This window comes from Moschus berezovskii, chromosome 1 (genome assembly GCF_049115385.1).
Source record: "Moschus berezovskii isolate FMDL1 chromosome 1, NW_MosBer_1.0, whole genome shotgun sequence".
Taxonomy (NCBI): Eukaryota; Metazoa; Chordata; class Mammalia; order Artiodactyla; family Moschidae; genus Moschus; species Moschus berezovskii.
The window spans coordinates 92221707-92238226 of NC_142460.1; the positions used below are offsets into that span (position 1 = coordinate 92221707).

At 59.8% G+C, this 16520-nt stretch overlaps 1 protein-coding gene across 8 annotated transcripts in view; it reads right to left on the reverse strand.

Moving 5' to 3' along the window:
• Nucleotides 1-299: 299 nt before the first annotated feature.
• The window catches only part of TNK2 (tyrosine kinase non receptor 2), a 39189-nt gene continuing 22968 nt past the window's right edge, over nt 300-16520 (reverse strand). For 3 of the 8 annotated variants that reach the window (XM_055400816.2, XM_055400569.2, XM_055400406.2), the window contains 13 exons: nt 15353-15574; nt 14252-14404; nt 13603-13880; nt 12037-12163; nt 11490-11636; nt 11315-11409; nt 6537-6731; nt 5232-5323; nt 4563-4682; nt 2571-3916; nt 2374-2469; nt 2080-2207; nt 300-1088 (listed from right to left, as the gene is read on the reverse strand). In XM_055400816.2, the coding sequence (XP_055256791.2) occupies nt 1082-1088; nt 2080-2207; nt 2374-2469; nt 2571-3916; nt 4563-4682; nt 5232-5323; nt 6537-6731; nt 11315-11409; nt 11490-11636; nt 12037-12163; nt 13603-13880; nt 14252-14404; nt 15353-15574 (3006 nt within the window). In that variant the 3' untranslated portion in view covers nt 300-1081. Of the gene's footprint in view, nt 1089-2075; nt 2208-2373; nt 2470-2570; nt 3917-4562; nt 4683-5231; nt 5324-6536; nt 6732-11314; nt 11410-11489; nt 11637-12036; nt 12164-13602; nt 13881-14251; nt 14405-15352; nt 15575-16520 lie in introns of those variants that run through there. The other 5 variants (XM_055400650.2, XM_055400982.2, XM_055401073.2 and 2 more) reach the window with 5 other exon arrangements.

The following is a 16520-nucleotide window of genomic DNA, read 5'->3' on the forward strand; positions in this document are numbered from 1 at the left end:
ATGTGCTAAAAAAATTTCTGGCTTAGGTCCAGCTAATTGAGTTACTGTACTCTGTCCTACAGTATATCCTGCCTCACAGAACTCCAGAGTTAAAACTTAAGGGACACTGAATTAGGTGGGTTCTGTCCTCAGCCCGCCCAGGAAGGGGAGAGAGACTCCTCAGGGTCAAAGAGGCCTGTACTTCCTCTTCTTCATCAACAGGTGGCGCTACAGGGCCTGCTGCCTGGGACAGATGGCAGTGGCTTGGGGAGCCCTGGAGCCTCAGGCAGCTGACAAAGAAACAGGCAGACACAAATAAGTAACATAAAATAGAAACTAACTTTATTTCTCTGGAAGAAGCAGATATTCATAGCTGGGGCAGCAACTTTGGCGACAGAGGCTGGTGGGAAAACACGGAACACAGGGGAAGAGCTGGGTCAAAGAGGAAGCACTGGTGTCCCTCCAGGGCAGCTGCCCCCTTGGTCTCCTTCCAATCCTGGGCCCTTGGGCCCTGGTTCCTGCCAGAGAACGAACTGGCACCCTAGCTCTGCTACCTGAGCCACCTCAGGCTATTTTCAGGCACAAGATCCTAAGACCGGCCAAGTTCCATAATACGTCCACGGTGAGGCCACATTCTGTTCGACAGGGCTCCCTGGAAAGGCCTAGCCCTGTGAAGGGCCTTCACCCACTCCCTGGTCCATCTCTCTGTATGGCCAACACATCCTCCCTGCCCCAGGTCAAGCTGGCTTTCCTGCTGGCAAGGCCTGGCCACACCCTTTAGCCACAAGCTCCACCAGGGACTAAAGCCCAGAGGCAGGTCAGCTGCAGGGCCTGCTGAGGCCAACCCCAGCCTGCCTTCAAGAGGCTCCCTCCTGCACCTTGGCTGGGGCACCAAGGGCTCTGGAGCTGCAGGGACAGCACTGGGGGAGGGAGGGACAGGCAGGGCGGGGGTCCCAGCTTCCTGCTGCCGTGGCCTCGCTCTGCCACTGGGAGCCGTGGGTGCAGCAGGTCCTCCAGGCCTGGCAGGGAGTCTCCCCGCCCTCCTCAGATGGACAAGCTTAAGTGATTCCTTCAGGGCAGATCCTCTGGCTCTTCAGGCATCTCAACGCCTAAAGGATGGGAAACAATCAGAAAGCCCTCCATCAGCAGGGGTCAGTGCAAGAGGACGGAAGATCCAGGGTGAGCAGGTACGAGAAGGCCTCTTGGTGCCGGCCAAAGGGGTTGAAAATGGGTGGTTCTAGGCAATAATTTTGGAATTTATCATCCTGGATGCCTTCTTTAATAAGCTAACTGTGTATCAATAACTGATGCAAAGGAGTAAGAATAGCCACAGGGTAACGGTTAACATTCAGTGACAGCCGCCCGTGGGCCAGACACTTGCTGTGTGGTGTGACAGAGGCGTCCCTCATTAATTCTTCTAACAACTTCTATGAGGTTGGAACTAACATTGATACACGTTACAGATGAGCACCCTGAGAGATCAGGAAAGGAGCATAAGCTAACACCAAATGTGAGCAGGGCGTTGGGCTCCAATCAGGCTGTCCTGCCAGGGGACCACCCCACCAGCACCTCCCAGGGAAGAAGTTCACTTTTGACTCAATAAAACTTTCATTGGTATTTATATTCTACATCAAGTTTGTTATTAATATACATCTATATATTTTGTCAGATTACATACAAATTTTTTACAGGAAAGTAATAGATTTTTTTTTTTATTAGACATTCCTTTAAAAAGGCATTAAAACTTTAGGTGTTATTTTAAACAGAAATAGGAAATGAGGAGGTGAGAAGTATTTGTTTAAATTATTGGATCCTAAACTGCTGCTCACTAGAGCCTGATTAGGAAGCAAGTCCCCTGCAACCAGAGTGGCTCCGATTCCTCTTACTCCTTAGTTCATCTGAACAAAGAAGCTATGAAGTCAAGACAAACGTGCTTAGGAGAAACTGTTTTCCTCGAGAACTGCCTGTCTCGTGGGACTGGGACCCCTTCCCTCCTCCTGGCCTAGAGCCCGTGTCTGGCCATGCAATGTTGGCTACTCCCAGGGTGGCTGCTCCAGGAAGCCCGGGGACAGGAAGACGGCAGATGCCAGGTTTGCTCACTTGTGGTGGGCAGGGCCGCAGGAGCCCAGCAGGTGGCAGCCGGCCTGCTCCAGGTTCCAGTCGAACATCTCCAGCACGTTGTGGCACTCGCCTCGTGGCCGCAGACCCAGACCAAAGAGCTGCTCCACCTGGGGAGCAGAGGGTGGTGCCATGGGACACACTGGGGCAGAGGGGCGCTGGACCAGGGCGGGGCAGAGGAAGGGGGGTGGGGGTAGGGAGGGAGAGGGTGGGAGGAGAGCCGCAGAACAGTCTTCAGGGTCCCTGAAAGCCAGAGTGGGCAGGAGGTGGTGGTACCTTCAGATACTGGGCAGCCCTCTGCACGCTCCAGCTGTGGCTCTGCAGGGCCGCCTGGCACTCCTCTGTGGTCACCCCATGCACCATGGCCTGCAGCTGGGCACACCACCCCCACCCGTCAGCACCACTTGGGCCCCTTCCTCTGGGTCCCTTGGGCCCCTGCCCCTTCTCACCCTGCAGCCAGGCCCACTACTCACCATCTGGATCTTGTCTGCAGGCCGCCCAGCCTCTGGCCCGTCCCCAGGGTAGCCCCTCTGTGGCAGCCGAGCAGTGGCCCTCAGGGCGGATGGCCGGGCCCCTGGGTTGCTGTTGTTGGTGGAGAAGTTGGCCTTGGGGTCTGGGGCAGCCTGGGGCATTGGTCGAACCGTGGCAGTGGGGGCGGCTGGGGCTGGGGTGCTGGGAGGGGGCAGCAGCAGGGGCACGGGCATGGGGTCTGGCTCTTTGGGGCTCTGGGCCTCATGCAGGAAGCGCTGGTAGCGCTCCAGGTAGGGCGGGCGCTCGGGCAGCAGGTAGTAGTGGGTGCTGCTGACCTTCTTCCCATCTCGGACGATGGGCAAGATGCAGGGGCCGGCCCGTGGGCCAGGCGCCTGGATCACCTGGGGGGTGGCGTACTTGGGGTCTGAGGCAAAGCTCTGCGTGGTGGGCATGGTCTTCCCGGGAGAGCTGGAGAGCCGGGGTGGCAGTGGGGAGCTGCCAGGTGGTACCAGGGGGCTGGGAGTCCTGGAGCCCTGTGGAGACAGGGGCTCCCGGGGGGGCACCCGGGGAGGGGAGGCAGGTCCAGGCCACCCACCCGTCTCCTCCTCGCCTGGCGGGGCCGGAGACAGCTCGCCACGCGAGCGCGTGGGCCTCGGGGGGATGGGCACCCGGGGGGGCACCTGGGGCTTGTCGTCACCCCCGGGGCTGGGCGTGGGGACCAGAGAGCCAGCCGGGACCTGCAGCTGCCGCATGCACTCCTGCTGCAGCGCCTGGAAGATCTCTGCGGTTTGGGCCGAGTTGGGTGGCTTGCCCCCACCCTGGGGTGGGAGGAACAGGTTGTCCTCCAGCGGGGGGAGGAGCCTTGCCGGCTCAGGCACAAAGGCGTAGTTGGTCTCGCCCTGGCTGGGCTCAGCAGAGACCCCGGCGCCCACTAGGGTGCTGTTGATGGAGCAGACCTCGAAGTCATCCTCATCCTGGGCCACGTCGTCGTAGGCAGGAGGTGGGGGCAGCGGGCGCGCATCCCAGTCCACCACAGGCGTGGGATGCAGGGGCCGGGGCAGGGCCCGTGTAGGGCTCTGCGGCGGGGTCTTGTCCAGCAAGGAACATGCGTCCATGGCCAGCTGCGCCAGTGATGGGGCACAGGGCCGTGGGGCCGGCACAACAGGCTCCTCGCCGAAGTCGATGAGCGTGACCTCGCCAACACCGCGGCCGGCCTTGGTGCCTGGCACCCGGGCCGAGGGCTTCGCGAGCCACAGCCCACGGGGCAGTCCTGGCTTTCGCAGGCCCAGCCTCTTGAAGTCGCTGGACAGGGGCTCTTGGTCCTCGCTCACGGGGTCGTAGGTTGGTTCTGTGATGGAAGGGAGAACCCCAACAGAGAGGCAGCGTCAGGCAGGTGGATGGGGAAGACAGTCAAGTATCTCTACCAGCTCCCAATTCCCCCAAAGGGCAGCCCTCAGCCACCAGAATTCTCCGTGCACACAGACCCTTTTCAAACAGGAGGGAGAACCTGCTCTGGGGGTTGGCAGCCCTCTACAGGGGCCAGCGAGCCCCTGCCTCCATTTCAGCTACAGCAAGCAATACCCCACATGTGCCCGCTTCTGATACCCTCTCCATTGACACAAGACCCCAAATCCCTGTGGGCCCTGGTTAGCAATCCCTACCCTGTCACAGCACACCATTAGTGCAGGCAGGGGCTATGGGCCATCTCCCACCGTCAAGGGCAACAGGAGCCATCCTTAAGAGAGGACAGGGCTCCGGACAAACTGGCACGAAAGCCCAGACACAGCTTCTGCAGGTCCCACAGGAAGTGGGGCAGGGCTGCACGATGGTGGGCAGAGGCGGGGGGTGGGCACCAGGATCACACTCTTATTCCAGAAGCCCGGGCTTTTTGGGGGTCGGGGGAGAGGTAGGCATGCTGGGCCAGGTCAGTCGCAAAAGCTCACAGCACACACCCACCTCCCCTGCCACCCAGCCAGCCGGCCAGGGCTCTGTACCTTCCAGAAGGAGAGGAGTGAGAGGAGAGAGGGGGCGGGGGCGGGGGCCAAGGCACCGGGAGCAGCCCCACTTACTCTGAGTGAAGATGGCAGGCTGAGGAGGGCGAGGTGGAGGCTCCCCTGCAAGAAAGGCCATGCGGAGAGCAGAGGGGCAGAGAGAGGAGAAGGGAGGGGAGACAGATCCAGAGGGGAGGGCAGAGTGCGGGGTGGGGGAGAGAGAGAGAGAAAGTGAATAGGGGCGACTGAACGCACACACCCAGCAGCGATGGGAAGCAATGGGGCGGCAGGATGGGAAAACTGTGTTCCGGACCCACAGGCCCAGGATCCGGGAGATGGAGGAGGCTGCCAGCCACGATGGAGCCTAGGGGGTGGTTTTGGCTCAGGAGAGGAGAGCAGGATTAGGGGGAATGAGGAGAGCCAGGATCTGAGCATGGCGGGGAGGAGGAGGGGGAGGAGGAAAGCGGAGAGGGCAGGCCAGCACTGGCCAGACTGACGATGCCCACCTCGGCGGATACCACTGCCTCTCACTGCCCGCCCCACGCCCCGCCAGAACCGGGACACAGCTGTCCCCTGCGGCCCTGACCCAACCGGCTCAGGGTGGCCTGAGGAGGCAGCACCTCTTCCTGGGTAGCTGATGAACTAAGGGACTAAGGGTTTGGGGGCCCTTACTTTTCACCCTGCCCAGATGCTGGGTGGGTCTGGATGTGCTCAGTTCCACGCTCAGCAGGTCAGGAGGGTCCATGGGGTTTCCCAGATACAGTCTGTGGGGAGAAAAGCAGGTCAGAGATGGGTGCAGGTAGGGTGGTGGCAGAGAGGGCACCCTGGGGGAGTTGCTGGGCCTGTGCCATGGGCTCAGGCAGAGGACAGAAGAGTCCTGTCCACACCCCTGGCAGACGTGGGTCTGGAACACAGGACTTCTGACTCCCAGGCGCTCCCTTCCATAGATCTAGCAGTGACTGGGGTGGGGCGGGGGGGTTGCCGTGGAGAGGGGGCAGTGGAAGAAGTCCTGAGCGCAGGCTGAAAAGCCTAGGATTGTATGGGCTCCAAGTACTCCCTGAAAGGGTAGAGCTGGCCCTCTGCAACCCCCGTGGCACCCCACCCCTGCTCAGCAGCCACCTGCTGGCACGCTCTTCTCTGCTGCCAGGCCACACTGCCATGGCCGCCTCCTGCAGAGGGTCTGCAACCCCAGCTCTCTCAGGCCCTCCCCGGCACCCTCCCAGGGCTCAGTGTCCTGGTGTGCAGAGCAGGGGGTGAAGGGCAGGCTGAACCTCACCCCTTGGGACGAGGCCTGTCAGAAGGTGCAGAAGAAAGCACTGCTCGGAAGCCCAGTGGGGCTGGCACAGAGGCTTGGAGGCCCAGTAGGAGGAGCTCCAGGTGGCTCCCTGGGGCGAGGCCTTCAGGAAGTGACTAATCCTCCTGTGTGTCTTCCCCAGATGTCCCTAGATGACCTCATCCTTTCACTTAAAGGAAGCTGAACCCCCTCCCAGGTACAGAGTAAGCAGGGTGGGGTGGGTTAGAGAGAGGGGCAGAGGGCTCCGAGCTGCTGCCTAAATTCCCTCTGGAGTGTCCCTGCAGGGAGTTTGTCTGCATCTTGCCTCTCAGGCCTGAGCCAGTAGCTCCCATCTCTAGGACATGGGTGCTTCCAGCAGGAGAAGGGAAAGTGCCACCAAGTACTGGGGATCAGGAGATGCTTCCTTACTAACTGCTTCCAAAGGCTACTTCCAAGTCCATTTTCCTAAGGTCAGTTTGCCAGGGGGATTTAAGAGGTGTAGGCCCTGGAGGCCCTTCCACCAAAGGAAGACTTGGTCCAATCTTTGAAGCTCCAACCTCAGTCCTGCCTGCAAGGAAAGGCTGCAGGACAGGAGACCCTTGGCCCAGGGCTGTAATGGGGACCTTGGAGGGCTGGAGAGCCTGTGTGCCCACGGAAGGGCTGCTGGCCCTGGAGCCCCCAGGCTGGACCCCACCAGTACTCACTCATCGATCTTGTCAGGGAAGCCCCAGCAGTGGCGGGGGTCGCTGTCGCCATGCCCCGTGTGGATGAAGCTATTCTGCAGTGGCTGGCTGATGTCCTGCGCTGACAGGCCAGCCACGGAGGTCACCACGTTGCGGGGGAAGGGCCCCACGCACAGCGTCCGCGTGTTCTGACCACGCCACCAGTAATTCTCAGCCCTGCCCAACAGAGGTGACATGGTGAATGCCAGGGCGTGGTGGAAGGCCCCAAGAACGGGACCCTTTTCATACCAAGCTCTCTGCACCATGGGATCTGACCACCTCAGTGAAAAGGAGCCCCAGGGGGAGGGCCCCAGGATCAGAGCAGCCGGCCAGCAGCCCCCTAGGATCTGCCACTCACCCATACAGGGCCTGGCGTTAGCACAGAGCCTCACCCTAAGCGACTCAGATGGGTCAGACAGTTTTTCCTCCAGTTTAGAAATAAGGAAACGCATTCAAACAAGTGACACAACTTGCCTACAGTTACCAAACAGAGTGCAGCAGATCCAGGATTCAAACCCAGCTGTCAGTCTGTGAAGCCAGCACTCTTCTCACCATACGACCTCACCTCCTTCTCCCCTGGCAAGGCCTAAGCCCCTGTCCTCCCCTGGCCACCCAATTTCACTCTTCCACCTGGTTCCAGGAGCTCTAAGCTGCAGGGGCCCAAAGGAGCACCACGGCCTTAACATTGGGCTTGGGGCCAAGCCCTCCAACCACATCCTATCTCCTGCAGGCAGGTAGTCCTTCAAAAGTTTGGAAGCACCTGGGGCAACCCAAGGTTTACGTATCTCCAGTGCCTTCCACCACCTCCTGCCAGGACCGTGGGACCCCTGCTTTCACCCCCACCCACTTCCTTGCCTTAAACAAGGGGTCCAGGAGGGACCCCAGCCTCCCAGTGTGGCTGGACTGTGGGACCACCAGCCCCTCACTCTGACCTCAGACAGATTCTGTTGGCACAGCCTAGGTCTGGGCCTGGGGTCGGGGGTGGGAGCCGGGTCAGGTGGGCAGGAAAGAACAAAGCGCCCTCTTGGATGCTTCGAAAGCCAAAGAGTCAACAGGCCCGAGGCTCCTGCACCTGCCGCTGAGATCGCTCACCCTGAGGACAGGCCCAGATTTTGGGGAACGGCAGAGGTGGTGAGGGCCTCCTTCAGCTGTGGAGGGGGGGGTCCATGTGGCACCAAGCTGCGTCCCTGCACTGTCAGCCCCCCACCCATACAATACCTGCCCACATCAGGGGCGTAGAGCAAGGTTTCCTCCAATCTGCAGCCAGATTGGGGGGTTGGGGGAGGTGGAGGCAGGAAGGAGGCAGTGAGGCCCATAAGCACAGCGATCCTGGGGGAGCTAGGAGGTGCAAGGGGAGGGCTGAGGGCCCAGCCTCCCTGCCAACAAGGCTGCTTGCCCAGCCACCACAGACACAGCAACCCTGTGATTACCGCCCTGCCTCTCGGGGGTGAGGGCAGGAAGGGAAGGAAGAAGAGAGGACAACACCCGGGAAGGGACAAAGCCCATCCAGAAATAGCAGGGCCGTTCCAAGGAGAGAAGCACCACCCCTCCCCACCCCACCTCCAGGCCGGCTGAGGCCAAAGAGGCAGGGGGGAGGGCCTGGCACCCAGCCCCCGATGCTGCCCTCCCCCAACACCCACAGGCCCCCTGGGTCTCAGGGGCCCCTCCACGCAACAGTCTCAGACACCAAACCCAACAGCTGGATTCTGCTCTGCACACCTCTCCAGAGATGCTCATTAACTGAGCTGCAGAAACAGTGCAGAGTGGAACAGACCCACACCCAGTGCCAGGCTTACACAGGAATCACGACCACCCAGGTGGGCAGGTGGTCACTCCCTCCACTCCTTTCCTTTTGCTAACACAGCCCCTCACTTGGAAGCCTCCTCTGGACCCACTTCTGAGAGGGGAGAGCAGAACTGAGCCTACCTTCCTTGTTACCTGTATGGCCAAGGCAAGAGCCAGGCCTAGAAGGAAGGGATCCTTTATCACTGCTGGGAGTCCTGACACCAAGTCTCAAAAAAGGCTTTGCTACAGGGTTGGGGCTGAGGGGAGTGCAGAGTATGTGTAGGAAACATACTTGGGAACCACATCCTAAGCACGGAAGTAGCATCCTCCCAGGAAGAGTCAAATATAACTCCCGAGGTGGCCAATGCTACGTCCCACTGCCCCCAGTCCCCTCCCCCGCCCTCCAAGGCTCAGTGGGATGGAGACACCATCAACCCAGGAGAACCAGGTCAGCCTTTCCCACCCAGACTGCTCTGGTCACACGTCCCTTCAGCCCAGAGTCTCCATGGCAACGGGAGGGCACAGTCCCTGAAGCAGACCAGCATCTCCAGCAGGATGGCCTCACAGCATCCTGGGACAGGCAAGATGTGAAGCAACAGCCAGGAACCAGGGCCTGGGTTAGGAACCACTGAAGGCTGCCCCAGTCCTACTGGGGACCAGTCCCTGGAAACCTCAGTCCCAGCCTAGGTAGCCTAGAGATGGTTGACAAACGTGGCTTAAACAGTGCTCAAAACACCACCTGAACGCTTCTCTCCGGGTGTCCCCGGCAGCCCCTGGCCTTGAGGGACAACACAGCCTTCGCTTCCTCCTCCCTCGCCTACCAGAGGAAGCAGAGGCTCCAGGCACCAGCCAGGCCAAGGACCAGCACAATGGATTTCAAAACCTCTGTTCCCCCAAACCTCTGTTCCCCTTCTCTGGTTGGTGAAGACAGAACATCAGAGTTCTGTCAGCCATCCTAGCCTCCAAAGAAGACCCACTGGAGAAGAGCAGTCTTCACTTGTCCCCCTCAGTCTAGACAGAGCCTCGCGAGCTGGGCTCACAGAACACCTGGTGTCCTCTCTCTGTCCACGGCCTGATACTTCGAGAAGCACTGAGTCTAAAGAATTGGTCAGAGTCAGGGGCAAGGGTGCTCCCAGACTGTGGCTAGGAGACCGTTTCAGCAAGAAGGAATCTAACAGAAGAGCACAGATGTGACAGAGCTGAGAGCCAGGCTGCTGGAGGAGAAGGATGGAGAAACAGACTGAGACCCACACGCACAAACCCAGACCCAAAGGGACACCCACATCAGACAGCCCATCCACCCGGAGACATGGAGACAGAGCCAGCCAAACACACACACTCGGGACCCGAGGAAACAAGCGGGCAGTTCAAGCCCTGGTACCACCGACACACAGGCCCACTCCCAAAGCCTCACCGGCTGTCGTGCCTCCTGCCCTCACCTCCCACCTCCTGAGCAGCTCCAGGGACCAACGGCAGGCGCTGTGGTCCAAGTTGGGCTGGTGGCCCTGGACAAAGAGCCCAATGAGCTCACACTGGCAGGCCGCGGCAGTGGAGCCAGCAGCCCGGGACGGAAGGGCGGGGCGGGGCCCGCCCACCAGGGCCTCCCAGGAGGAGCGGCTCCCCTGAGCCTCCTGTCCCCCGCCTTGCTCCAGGGGTGACCCAGGGTGCCAGCTCCAGAGACACACGCCCCAGAAACACACCAAGTCCCTGAGTCACCCCCTGGGGAACACTGGGCCCTGGCACATGGGCCCTCACTGAGAGCAAGGGCCTAGGGGAAGTAAAGGCCTGGGGTCTACAGAGCAGAGGAGGGTGCACGCCCAGGGTTCTGGCATCTGGAGGAGGGAAGAGCTGCAGGCTCAGACTCCGGCCTAACGTTCTGCCCTGCACCTCCAGGAGGGCCCTCACCCTCATCTTTCCATTTCCAGAACCTTCCCCAGACTGCCAAGTTGGAATGCTGGCCTGGAGGGAAGATGCTGGGGGCCACAGGGGTGCAGGACACGCTCCTCCACAGAGAGCCTGGGCTCTGGGGCCTGTGCCATCAGTCTGATTCAGACCCAGAAGCGCTCCCTTCTCAACAAACACCCACGAGGAACAAAGTTTCTCCAAAGGCCCCAAACCCCAAACCTGAAGTCCAGGTAGAAAGGGCTCTGTGGGAAGCCCTGCCCAGCTCTGAGTCAGAGGAGCTGGGGCGTGGGGGATGGCAGTGCGGGGGATTTCCTCGCCTGCTCCTCCGCACTCAGCCCCCACCCCAAAGGCACCTCTAGCCTGCCCCACCCCAATCAGTTCCTCAGACACCCCGGGGATCAGATAACAGAGGGTGGGGTGAGCGGTGGGTGGGGCCTCCCCCAAGGCAGGCCTGCTTGAACTGCGGGGGCTGCAAGTAGAAGACATGACTCAGGGGATGCCGCCTGGGCAGACACGTGCTGCCAGGTGTGAGGGGGAGAGAGGAAAGAGACCCTGAGAGGGCAGCTGGGGACAAAAGGCCCAGCAGAGGATGAAGAGGAGCCCTCCGAGGGAGCTATGGGCTCAGTGGAGGGCAGAGGCTGCCAGGAAGAGGCGGGGCTGCTCTGGGCTACTGCAGGGTGCCCAGGTGAGAGTCCAGAGTCCTTATCCTGGCAGGAGGGGAAGAGGTGGGTGGGGGAGGGTAAAAGGAGCCCCCGAGTCCCCAGTTGGGCCCTAGGCCCTGACGCTCCTTCCTATCCACAGCGGCAGCATGGCCCCGAGTCACGGAGCCTCAGCTGAAGCCTAGCGGGCAAAGGGTGAAGGAGGCTCCGGGTAGGGAAAGCCCTTCGTATGCCTCGCCACCTGCATACTTCACTCCTCACACTCAGGAGGGGATCCAGGCCTGCCCTCCATCTCGCTGCAGGATCCGGGGTGTTGCCACAAGAGCCCGAGGGGCAGAGGGGCTCTCGGGCCCTAGACCCCTCCTGGCTGAGTCCTTCAAGGCAGGGGGACGCAGCCCCCAAGTTCCCTACCTCCCCTCGATGACGGTGATGACGTCGTTCATCTGGATGTGCAGTTTGTCAGGCTCTTCGAAGTCCTGAAGGGCCCGCATGTCGGTGGGCTGAGCCTGGGGAAGACACCGCTCACTGTCCACCCCAGCTGACCTCTGCTTAGATACCCCCGCCCTCATGGGCAGACCTGCCTCACCTCTAGCAGGAAGTCCCGCAGGGCCACAAAGGTGGGTCTGTCCTCGGGCTTGTGAGCCCAGCACTGGACCATGACATTGTAGATGTCCTGTGGGCAGTCCTCCGGCCGGGGTAAACGCTCCCCCTCCTTGTCAATCTTATGCAGGATCTGGGGGTGGTGGGGCAGTTTGAGGACAAGCAGAGCACCCGGCTCTTCACCCCTATCTTCCCTGTCCCCTAGTCACGGAACCACTGGACCCACAGTCTGCCAAGCCTGCACCGCGAAGACCTGTGCCTGGTCCCCAGGCCTCAGACCCTGACCCCCAGGTCTGCGGCCTCCAAAGAGAAGGCCGTGGCAGAGGAGGTCCGCGAGCAAGCCCAGGCTGGTCCATTCCTCACCACTGGGGCCATGCTCTCTGCTCCGCTCTCTGAGGGGTTCGGGCAGACACAGGGCACTGGACACGACGATTCCAACAGGTGAGAGCCAGTTCCAACTGGGCCGGGCAGAGAGCCAGGGATCAAATCAACCCCCGGCCACCCGGTGGGGAGCACCACCCCAGCCCCCTCACCTGACTGCCATTGAGGCCAATCCAGGGCTCCTGGCCGTAGGTGAACATCTCCCACAGCGTGACCCCAAACATCCAGGTGTCGCTGGCGTGGGAGAAGGTGCGTGTCTTCAGGCTCTCTGGGGCACACCTGGCAGAGGCGGGGTCAAACAGAAGGTCTCTCAGAGAACCCTCGCCCCTGCAGCAGCCTCAGTGGACCCCAAATGCTCCTGCAGAAGCATGCTGTTGCCCTGAGAGCCCAGGCACACAGTAGGCGCTGGGGGCACAGTGTGGACAGGGCAGGCCTTCCAGACTATGGGGTGCACAGTCATGGACCCAACTGTCTCTGCTCAGTCTTTCGTCCACAGGCAGCCTGTAGCAGGAAGAGGGGGACATTCCCACCGGGAAGCAAGAAGGAGGGTCTGAGGCTCCAGGAGGGGCAAAAGGGGGGCAGGGATAAGATCCCAGGCTGTTTTCTAATTGTGGTGGGAGGATGACAATTTCCAGATTTGGGGCAGGATCCTAGGATTTAGGCCATTTCAGCAGGAAGGTGTGGGTGGGAAATCTGGACAGGGCCTGAAGAAGAACCAAAAAGGGTGGGAAGAGGCAGAGTGGCGTCCCCAGCCGTCCCCACACGCCCTCCGGGACGAGGAAGAAGCATGCCCCTGCAGTGAAGCCAGCAACGGGTAAGCACTCCAGGGTGGACTGCAGTACTGGAAGTGAGGAGGAAGTGCCCTCGGGGAGAATCAGAGACGTCTTGTGGGACTGGAGAGCTGGCCCAGCCATTCAAAGGTGGGGGTGGGGGGTTGGCGGGTGGGGGGTAGGGACCCAGGTAAAATCATGATCTCCAAGACCCACATTCCTCATCTATGAAATGGTAATAACAACAGTCTTCTTGCTTCGTTGGGTTAAGAGGGCCGCATAAAAAAGTGACCTTATAATTTACCAGGGTGCCTGACTCTGAAAGGAGGTGCTATTAATTACATTAGGCAGGATCCAGGATGTGTGATCATCCTAGATATAAGGTCAGTAATTAATTAGGGTGACCATATATCCTGGATTAGAAGGGTTTTCTGGCAAGCAGAACTGGACCAACTCCTCCCACCCCAAAGCAAGGAGACCACGCTCCTCCAGGTGCCTCTGATATCAGAGGCCCATGACGGTCTCAGCGCAGGATAAGCTCACGCAGGGGCCAGAGCAGGGCCAGGTACCAGCCCAGTGTGCAGGTGAACGTTTCTCATCAGTCTACAAGGCCCTGCCTGCCTACCCTCAGCTCTGCCTGGAACACACCAGCCAGTCTCTGCCTGGCTGACTTCTGATATTTCAGGAGCTTAATACTGGGTCTTCCCCAAAGCCTTCCCGCATCCCCACAGCACTTAGCCCTGTGTGTTCCAGCAGCCGCTACGGGTGCCCTCAAGCATTTCTGGATGGATAAGTGAATGGATGGGCACACGAGAAGGGAAGCCAGGCCCAGAAAACATAATGCCCAGTGGAGGTACAGAAGGCCCTGGAAGCTCCGAGGCCTGGGTGTGTAGGGACTAGGGCGGGGAGGGGTCCAGGGCCTGGGAGCCAGCAGCGCCTGCCCCTCACCAGGCAAAGGGCACCTTGCGATGTTCCTGCATGACGTAGTGGTCATCATTCTGGGGCAGCGCTCGCATCAGCCCAAAGTCCCCGATCTTGACCAGGTCACGGGTGGCCAACAGCAGATTTCGAGCGGCCAGGTCCCGGTGAATGAAGCGCTTGGCCTCCAGGTAGCCCATGCCCTCAGCCACCTGCACAGCGTAGCGGCTCAGGGTACCCAGCAGGAAGTGGCCCTGGTGCTTGCGTAGCCGGTCCAACAATGATCCCAGAGGTGCCAGCTCTGTCACCTGAGGCCACGAGAGAGGAGGGAAGGAGGAATAATAAGCGTGGCCGAGCCCTGCCCCTCCCCTTAAGGCCTGCCACTGACATGCTCCTTCCTGACCTGTCCTCCAGGGACCTTGCCCTCCAGGGAACATGGGAAGCCCAAAGAAGCCACCCAAAGGGGCTCAGGTTAGCAATGCCAAAAACTAAACTCCGGGGCCAGGCCTGCCCATAGGTGCAACTCTTTGCCAGAGAACACAAGCAAAATCCGGAGAGGGAAGAGAGGTCTGGCTGCACAGTCAGCAGGGCAGGCCTGGGAACCCCTCTGCGACATGGGGCTGGGGGACCAAAGCAGGCCGCTCCCTGTCCCCGGCCCCCTTCTGCCCCCGGTCCGCACCATCTTCATGGGCGGCGTGAGCACAACCCCGTAGAGGCGAATCAGGTTTCGGTGGTCAAGCGAGTGCATGGCGTTGACCTCCCGGATGAAGTCGTCCATGGCCTCCGGCTGGCTCAGCACGTCGGGCTTCAGGCACTTCACAGCCACACTCACCTGGCCAGAGCAGGGGATTGCGGGGAGTCAGGACAGACCCCAGTCCCCACCCACCGGGCCAGCTTGCTCCGCCTCCCGCCTTAGCTCTGCTCCTCTGGGCGGGTGAGCCCATCCCGGCACCTGTGGCCTGGCAGCGGGAGGGTAGCTGGCTGGTGTTCAAAGGCCGTGAGCTGGGCCTCCCCTTCCTGAGGGAATGCCCAGGTTAAGTGGCAACCCTAAGGAAAGAGATGACTGGTATGATGACAGAATATTAAAATATTATAATGAAAAATATTTTCGGTGTAGAAAGTAAATACTTTAAATATAATGCCATAAAACTAAGCTACGGTGACAGGAGTCAGACTAGTGGCTTTCTCTTGAAGGAAGAGGACACCCAGCGGAAGAGGCATGCAGGAGCCTCCCGGGGTGAGAGAGATGCCCCATACCGTGATCTGGGCAGTGGTCACACAGGCCCATGCATATGTGAAAATTCACTGAGCTATACGCTCAAAAACTGTGTGCTTTACTGCATACATACTATCTATCCCTCTGGGGAAATTTTTAACGATACAATACTAAGACAGAAGGGCAAGAGTTAAAAAGCTGTGTTTGAAATTTGTATCTTGAAGAAATTCAACAAAATGCCTGAGGAGGGAGACAGGTAGAAACACTAACTCGGCTTCCTCTGAGTGGTGGGAAACAGGTATTTTTAAATTTTTATTTATTTTTTATTTATTTTTAATTTTTATTTTTAAAAGAGTTTCCAAATTTTTATGATAAGTAAAACAGTTTTATAACTGAAAAAGAAACCCATGTGTAGAGGTAACCCTGAGCATGGACTCCAGGGCGAGCCACTCTGGACCTGTGCCCAGCCCCCTTCACATCCGAGCAGAGGAGACCAATCCACCTCGGAGGGCAGAGCAGGGCCTCTGCCCCTCCGCCACACCCCCAAGGACCCAGGGAGCTCACCGTCTTCCCCGAGGGGGCGTCCCATTCACCCCTGCGCACCACACCAAAGGAGCCATCTCCCAGCTTCTCGAAGAGATGCAGGTCCTTCTCCCCAATGAGGCAGGTGAGACTCTGCAGGGACCCCTCCCCGGCAGAGCCCCCCAGGGTGGGTGAGGTCTTCCGGAAGGTGCTCTGAGAGTGATGAGGGGGGAACTCAGCCTCCAGCCGCTTTCCACTGAACACCTGTTTGAAGGCAGTCGGGGGCCAGACGGAACCCTGAGGTCCAGGGCCAGTCATTCCATCCTGCCCCCCTTGGTCCTCGGTGAGGCCTCCATACAGATGGAGACCTCCACACAGCTTTGCCAAACTTCCAGGGGGCAGCCTGGCTGGAGGCCCATGTCCCCTCCTGACCACACCACCAAATGGAAGCCCACGGCCTCAGGGTGGCCTCAGGACATGTGCCAGGAATGGACTACAGGAGTGTAGCCCGTTGCTGCTGTGGCTCCACACCCAGCTGTGGGGTCAGGGACAGCCCAAAGCCACTCCAGGTACCCCCCTCCACCCTACCTGTCCCTCTCTGCACCCCTGCCCAGCACAGACTCCAGCCCCTCACCCAAGCAGATGGGCTTTAGCCTCAGGGGCCTTCACAAACACCTCCCGTCCATTTTTAGCACTGGCCCCTTCTCTGGGTTGCCCATTTGGCGCTGTCTGTCTCCACCCTCCCCAGGGAGTCGCCTGCCCTTCATCCTGCCAGGAGAGAGGATAATTTGAGCCTGAGGTTGGACCGTGAGAGAGTGAGTGAGTGTCTGTGTGTGTGTGTGTGTGTAATGGGGTTGGGGGGAGCAGGGAGAGGGGGTGAAGATGAAGCAAGGCCTTGCTGGGGAAGGGCCTAGAAAGACAGCTGGGCTTCTGGAGAGAGGCCCAGAGCTGAGAGCTCAGAAAGAAGGAAGGTTGGAGGGACTTCGTAGCCTGAGCTTGGGAGGGAAGAGGCCAAAGGTCAGGGAACAGGAGGAAAGCCCTGAGGGTCAGAGCGGCTTTGTCAGTTTGACATGGCCACTCTACCAGGGCATGTAAAGCCCTTGAGGTGGCACACTCTGCTCAGCTGGGCACCTGCCCCCAAGGCTGGCAGAGTCCTGTCTTACAAGGTGAAGGGGTCTCCAATCTGAGGGTCTCTTCTGACCACTGCTCC